The sequence below is a fragment of the Neomonachus schauinslandi genome, unplaced genomic scaffold (genome assembly GCF_002201575.2).
Source record: "Neomonachus schauinslandi unplaced genomic scaffold, ASM220157v2 HiC_scaffold_655, whole genome shotgun sequence".
Lineage (NCBI taxonomy): Eukaryota > Metazoa > Chordata > Mammalia > Carnivora > Phocidae > Neomonachus > Neomonachus schauinslandi.
Window position 1 is genome coordinate 1 of NW_025409345.1, and position 7,556 is coordinate 7,556.

Below are 7,556 nucleotides of genomic sequence, written 5' to 3' on the forward strand. Positions count from 1 at the left end.
CCCCTCCCCGGCCCCCCCCGCCCCGCACCCCCATGCCCCCCACATACACCCTGCCCCCCGCTACAACCGCCATGCCACAGCCTGGCCCCACTGCTCTCCCCTGGGTGTTCAGGGAAGCTCTAGCATTCGTGACTTCTTATTTTCTGGTTTATAAATTTGAAACAACTTCAGACTTAGAAGAGTTTGCGCACACTTGTTCTCCTTTTTACCCACATGTTACCACCTTTTATTACCTTAACGTGATAACGCTAGCGAGTCGGTAACAGGAGAAGCTGTTCACACCTGGGCCGTTGTTTCCCTGACGTGATCTCTGGAGCACATGTTGTAATAAACTGTTTTTGTTTTGAAGAAATCTGTCACGTGAGCTTTAATGAACATGTTTTTAATTCCTCAGGAAGAAGGAGTATCCCGACTTATTTGAATGGTTTTGTGTGGAGACGCTGAAAGTTTGCTGTTCACCGGGAACGTATGGGCCAGACTGCCTCGGTACGTCGTTGGGGAGATCTTGAGTGTCCTGCATCATTCCCAGTGTCCGTGTCGTGATTCCCAGGTGGGCAGAGGCATGGTTGGGACCTGGGGCCATCAGCTCCCACGGGGCCCAGGGCGCTGGGTCCCTGCCCCTCCACGCCGTAGGGCCTCCTCCTGGGGGCCGGACAGCCCTGAGTGCCTGCTCCTAAGAGGGCTCCTCACTCAGGGGTCTGCAGGCCTTCGGTGGGGCCCCCGTGGGTCGGTCTTAACCCAGCTGCATGGGTGCTACCCTCTGAGTGCAAGGAGGCAGCTCTGTGGCTTTCGTGGCCCCCGCCCGGCTCTGCCCGCGGAGCAGCAAAGACCTGTCTGTGGGAGGCGAGGGGGCAGCGGACGTCTGCGGGTGGGATGCGTCGCCTCAGCCTTCGGGGGGAAGCCACAGTGAAGAGGCGCGCGTTGAACCAAAGCCACGGTCCGTGTGTGGCGTTGCCAGTCACTCCGGCGCTCAGCGGGATGGAGCGGCGCGCGTTGCAAGTCGGGACCCTCTCCCTGGCCGCGGCCGCCTCCTGCTGTCCTACCGGCGTGTGGCCGCGGCGGGCTGTCCTCGCTGTCCCAGGCGGCCGCACCCACGCCACGTGTCAGCGTCCCCGTTGTCCCCACCTTTCGGGGAGGCTGCACGAGGCCCCCCTCGTTCCCGAGCAGGTGAGCCCCGTGCCTGCAGACCCCAGGGCGTCCTCCAGACGGCCTCGCCGCGCTTGCGGGCTCGTGAGCTCCCGAGAGGAGCTTGTTGAGGGAGGAAGTATGGGTTCACGGAGCGATGCCAACGCTGCTTTGGCTGTGAAGGGGTCGGTGAGCAGGCTGCCGCGCTCCCTGGGGGAGTGTCTGAGTGGCGGGTTTGTGTCGCCCGCAGCGTGCCAGGGCGGGCCCGAGAGGCCCTGCGGCGGGAACGGCCACTGCAGCGGGGACGGCAGCAGGCAGGGGGACGGGTCCTGCCGGTGCCACCTCGGCTACCAGGGGGCCACGTGCACCGACTGCATGGACGGCTACTTCCGCTCGCCGAGGAACGAGACGCACAGCGTGTGCGCAGGTACGTGGGCCGCGCCGGGGCACGCGGGCGCAGCCTTTCTTGGAGCTGCCGCCACACGTGGGGGCCCGTTGGCTCCCCCCGCACCCCCGGAGCTAGGAGGCCCTTGTGAACCGCGCCAAGGGCCACAGCAGCGCATGCAGGCCCCGGACGGTCTTGCTGTCTGTCCCTGAACAAGCCCAGGAGGGAAGAGTGGGTCCACCTTTCCCCACGTCCTCCGGACAAGGACCGAGCGGGTGGACCGTGTGGAGTCGGTGGCCGTGTCCCATCCACGCCAGCCTTGGTTCTGGGTGACCTGGCACCTGCCGTGTCCTCGCAGGGGCCTGCTGTCACCCCGCGGCCACCTGGGCAGGATGACCCGCCTGCGTGGTGCAGGCCGCAGAGGCCCGCGTCCCCGCACCAGACGGCAGAGCGGTGGCCCAAATGAGAACTAGCACACCTGGGGCCACAGCGCGTGGCCCCCCGGCCCCGTCGGAGGACGCGCTGCCTCCCTTACCCTGGCACTGGGTCAGGCGGGCCCTCCCCACCCGGGTCCTCCCCACCCGGGTCCTCAAAGGTGCCCGGCCACTGTTCTGGGCTCCCTCCCGGTCAGGCCTCCGACGGGCCCGTGGGGTCGTTCGCGTCGGTAGTGAGCGCACTGAGCGCCGGGCGGGCGCCAGCCGTGCCTTCCGTGCGTGGGGCGTGGGCCTGCGGCCTGACGGAGGCTTGCGCAGACCGCCGCGGAGGATGGCGAGCACGGCTCCCTTCTGCATACGTTTTCTCATCGATCTCTCGCCGACGTTGGGAGACGTCTTGGCATCAGCGACTGAGCTGAATTCCTGCGTTAGGGCCCGTCGTCGGTCCGCGGCTCCCTTGGACGTTCCGTGCAGGACGTGTTGGAGCACCAGGAAGGCCGTGGCCTCTCTGGTTCCGGCGCCTGGCCCTTGCAGGGCACACCCGGGCTGGGGGCCGCCTGGCGGGCGTGGGCTCCGGGGTTTGGGCAGCTGCCTTCCTCGGGTCATAAGCCCTTTCCCTGGGGTTCCTGTCCGCTAAGAACGTGACCGTGAAGGGGCCCTGAAAGCCCATGTGGTGTTTTTCTCATTAAGTTCAGGAATATTATGAAACACGAGAGTCGATTTTTATATTGTTGAATGAGCCTTGCTTTACCGGGGTTTTTTCTTACTTGTATTTGGTTTTTGTTTTCGTCCTAGTGAAGGTAAATTCCTAATTTTTGAAATGACCTTTGTGTCCTGTTTGTTACTGAGAATGGGATTCACGCATGTTGACAGGTGTCCCACCTCTGCTTTCCAGCTTGTGATGAGTCGTGTAAGACGTGCATGGGCCCTACCAACAGAGACTGCGGCCAGTGCGCGGTGGGCTGGGTGCAGGAGGACGGCGCCTGCGTGGGTGAGGCCGGGCGGGCTCCCCTCACCTCCCCTCCCCTCCTCTCCGCCTCTCCCTCCTCCCTCCCTCCTCCCTCCCTCCCTCCCTCCCTCCTTCCTCCTCTCCTCTCCTCTCCTCTCCTCTCCTCTCCTCCCCTCCCCCTCCCCCTTTCTCTCCTCTCCTCCCCCTCCCCCTTTCTCTCCTCTCCTTCCTCTTCCTCTCCTTCTTTCTTGCCTCCGTCCCCCTCCCTTCTCCAGGTACAGGCAGGGAAACTGAGGCACAGACCTCCCTTTGGCCTGGTCTAGCCGCTCAGCCACAGAGTGGAGGCATGCCTTCCTGACCCACACACACAAGGCCGCAGAGTCCAGGCCCTGTCCCCACCTGTCCCCACGCGCCCAGCCTGGTGGCCACCGTGTGCTTCTGCTGTACCCTTTCCTTTGAGCTCCAGCCTGCCTGTGAGCCCTGGCTTCCAACCCAGTGCCTCAGGAGCCCCGGGGAGGGCCTGGCAGTGGGGCCAAGGGGCTCCCCCTCAGGCCCGGGTGCCGGCAGGCAGCAGGAGGAACGGCAGGCGGAGGCCAGGCTGCGGGCAGCAGACCTGTCCCTAGTGGCTCGTCTCGAGTGGGTGGTGGTCCCAACACCGGCCTGGAGCTTCTGCGTGTCCACGCGGAAGCACAGGATGCTCACGGTAGCTCTTGGTCCCTCACAGTGGCCCCTCCCCCGGGGACGCTAAATGTTCCTTGTCCCCCCTGCACGTGGAAGGCCTCCGGGAGAAACATGGACATGCGTCCTCCACACAGTGGCCACCTCCCTCTCCAGGCCGGCCGTGGATTGTGTCCGGCCACCCACTGAGTCATGTCCGTGGGGGTCCGGGGGGCCTGTCCCTCACAGCTGCGCTGCTGTGTTCCAGATGTGGACGAGTGTGCGGCAGAGACGCCTCCCTGCAGCGACCAGCAGTACTGTGAGAACGTCAACGGCTCGTTCGTGTGCGAAGGTGCCTGGGCCCCGGCTCCTGTGGGTGGGCGGGCGGGCCGGCACCTCCCCGGGCCCTGGGCTCCAGGTCCTCCTTTGCAAGCCGTTGTCCACAGTTCGCCCACGTGACTTCTGTGGGTTCTGCCTGCTGTAGAAAGTGGAAGGTGGCAACCCACGTAATAAGATATTTGCTGCAGAAAAATCAGAAAATTCAGATAAGTTGAAAAGACGATAATTTTTTTTTTTAAGATTTTTATTTATTTGTCAGAGAGAGAGAGAGCGAGAGCAGGAACACAAGCAGGGGGAGCGGGAGAGGGAGAAGCAGGCTTCCCGCCGAGCAGGGAGCCCGACGCGGGGCTCGATCCCAGGACCCTGGGATCATGACCTGAGCCGAAGGCAGACGCTTAACGACTGAGCTACCCAGGTGCCCTAAAGAGATCTTTTTAAAAGATTTTATTATTATTATTTTTTTAATTTTTTAGTTTTTATTTTTTTAAAGATTTTATTTATTTGACAGAGACACAGTGAGAGAGGGAACACAAGCAGGGGGAGTGGGAGAGGGAGAAGCAGGCCTCCACTGAGCAGGGAGCCTGACGCGGGGCTCGATCCCAGGACCCCGGGATCATGACCTGAGCCGAAGGCAGGCGCCCAACGACCGAGCCATCCAGGCGCCCCAAGACGATAATTTTTAAAACCACCAATTCCATGGAGTGGGGAGCTCTGTTAACAGTGTTACCGTGCTCGGCCTCGTTCCACGGGGCCATGACTATTTACGCCGTGTCACGTCGTCCGCGGCGTGAACGTGCACGTTCGTGATGCTGGAGGCTGCCCCCATTCCAGTTCTCCCACAGCTGTGAACTCGGAATACCTCGGTACATAGAGCTTTGCGTATTCTTCCCCGTCTTCTTGGGATTTGTTTCCAAACCACTCGGGAGAGTGGATTGTAGGGCCCTGGCGTCCCCAGAAGGTTGCACTGACATGCTCTCGGCATGAGGCTGCCTGGCCTCCCCCCCGCCGCGTCTGCGGCCCCCCAGGGCAACGGCCCTGACGGTAGCGAGCCCTCACCCGGGGAGCGTCCGCGTTTCTCCCTGGGTCTTCCCACCGAGCTCCTAGCGGCCGGTCCCGCAGTGCCCGAGCTGGAGGTGGTTTTGTCTTGCTCCGAGAAGGCGGTCTGCAGAAGGGGGGCGTCCGTGTGCGGTCATGGCTCTGGGGGTGCAGCTTGCTGCTTTGCCGGGAGACGGGGCTGGGGTGTCGAGGACACGCTCTCTGTGGCACCCACATGTTGATGAGGGGGACGCCGGATTGTCACGTGGCGCGGCTTCCGGTCCCATTTTGCTCACAGGTGGCTGATGTCGATGCCTGTCTGCTCTTGTTCTAGAATGTGATTCTACGTGTGTGGGCTGCACGGGGAAGGGTCCGGGACACTGTAAAGAGTGCATCCCTGGCTACACCAAAGAGAGCGGCCAGTGTGCAGGTCAGTGCCCTTGCGTCTGTGCTGGACTAAGATGGAACGTGGCAGAGGGGCCACCATGTGGACGGTCCCGCGAAGAGCTGGTGGGGGCGGGGCACCGGCTCCAGCCCTTTCTGCGACTCTGTTTCCCCCAGCCTCTCAAGCGTGAGATGCAGAAGCAGCAGGTGGGGGACCGAGGGTCTGTCCCGGCTGGCCCCCAGGTGTCAGGTGTGCGTGGTGCTGCCGATCCTGCGGCCAGGGGCTCCGCTCCAGCCTCCCGTGCCCAGCTCCCCCACTTGCCACCCCCCACGGCCCCCGTGGCTGCACGTCAGGCCCTCCGTGGTCGGGGCCCGGCTGGAACCCGCTTGGAAAAGGCAGCAAATCCACCGATGCCCCCACAGCCTGAGCTCGCGCGGGGCTTCCCACCGCCACACGCCTGCACTGTCACTTCTCGGCTCCTCTACCCGTCCGCGCCCCCCCCCCCCGAGACCTGCCCTGTCCGATGTCACTTTCCGGTGCGGGAGCAAATCGTGAGTGCGTGCGTCCCGTGATGGTGACGTGTTTGCGGACGCAGCGGCCGGCCCCAGCGAGCGTCTCTGTTGCAGACATAGACGAGTGCGCAGGTGCAGAGAAGGCGTGCACGCGCCAGGACGAGAACTGTTACAACACTCCCGGGAGCTACGTGTGCGTGTGTCCCGAGGGCTTCGAAGACACGGGAGACGCGTGTGTGCGGACGCAGGCCCCGGGCGGCGGTGAGTGGTGTGGCACTGTGCGGCGGGCGCGTGCCCGGCTCGGAAGCTCACAGCAAAAGCGGCCCGAGGAGGGTGCTGGTGGGGGGCGGGCAAGACAGGAGGGGCAACGTCCGTGGGGGAGGTCGGGCGGGAAGGAGAGTCGGTGACCCCAGGGTCGGCAGGCGGGCCGGCAGGAGAGGCCGGCGGCCGTCCCCGCGTGAGCTTCCCGAGAGCCTGGGGCCAGCACCGCTCCGAGCCTGTGGGGCAGGATCCGCCCGTCTGTGCCCGCCTGTGCCCGCTTCCGGCGGGTCAGGCTCGGCTTTCCGTGGCTTACAGCTGCGACCCTCCGATGCCTGCCTCTGTCCACGTGGCCTTCTCGTGGCCTGTGTGTCCATGTCCCAATTTCCCTCTTCCTATACGGACCCACCCCAGTGACCTCCCCTCACCCTGACCGTCCGTAAAGCGCCCCCAATTCACAGTTCTGGGGTTAGGATGGCCCCATGTTCTGGGACACGGCTCTTCCGTGACAGTCTCGTAGAAGTTGTGGAAGAACGTGCAGCCGAAGGGGCAGGGGCAGGGTCCAAACGACACTGACACAGAGTTTTCCTGAACGAGGAAGACCAGACGCAGACTCCAGGAGCTGCCCGACCCCGAGCCGGGCCGAGAGGCGCGGGGGCACAGCCAGGTGCTAGTAGTCAACCCTGGGCACCAAGGACAGGGACGAACCCAGTGTCCGCGGGGAGCAGGGCCACGTGCCACCTCCGCCCCCAACATGTCCTGGGGGGCCTCCCTGCCTGCACCCCTCACCATCGTCCAAGCTCCTGTTGGCCCCGGCTGATGGGGGAGCACCTCGCCATCCCTGTCTTCTGCACCCGAAGCAGAGGGCAGCCCTGAAACGCCCTGCGGCCGTGCCTCCTGCCTGGATGCCCCCAGCCGTGGGGGCTTGGGACCGTCCCCGCGGAAACCTGGCCGCCACACCCTCAGCGCCTCTCGTGCTGGGATTTTACCTGATGATCTGTGTTTGTTTCCCGGCAGAAGTCACAGAAGAAGACCCAACACAGCTGCCCTCACGTGAAGATTTATGATGCGCGTCCGGAGGCCAGACCTGCCCTTTAAATTATTCAGACTGACGTCCTGGAAATGCGGTCCTCACACCCCTGTTTCTCCAGGGGATGGCGGAGGCGAAGCTGCCACCTTGGAAATGGTTCATGCCCATTTGGCCCTTAAAAAAGCTGCAGTTCCTGGTTGTTCTTACACAGATTTGTATATTTTGATAACCGTTGTTTATAATAAAATTGACCATTGAAGGTAGTCAGGCACAGAACACGCGCGAGTCTGTCTCACTGAAAAAACACGAATGCTTCAGGATGGGGTGTGCCCCACGCGACCAAATGTTTCAGGATGGGGTGTGCCCCACGCGACCTGCTGGCCCTGGGGCGGCCCCACCACGGGCTCGCGAGGGTCCTGGGAGTCTTGACTGGGAGAGTGGGTGTTG

At 63.3% G+C, this 7,556-nt stretch overlaps 1 protein-coding gene across 1 annotated transcript; it reads left to right on the forward strand.

The window, feature by feature from the left end:
* Positions 1 to 394: 394 nt before the first annotated feature.
* LOC110579868 (protein disulfide isomerase CRELD2-like) lies at positions 395 to 7,386 on the forward strand (the record flags this gene model as incomplete). Its single annotated transcript, XM_021689525.1, has 7 exons — positions 395 to 486; positions 1,376 to 1,552; positions 2,840 to 2,935; positions 3,819 to 3,902; positions 5,259 to 5,354; positions 5,936 to 6,082; positions 7,097 to 7,386. Coding segments are annotated over 7 exons (742 nt in total), but the record flags the coding sequence as incomplete, so codon positions are not given.
* Positions 7,387 to 7,556: the final 170 nt, after the last annotated feature.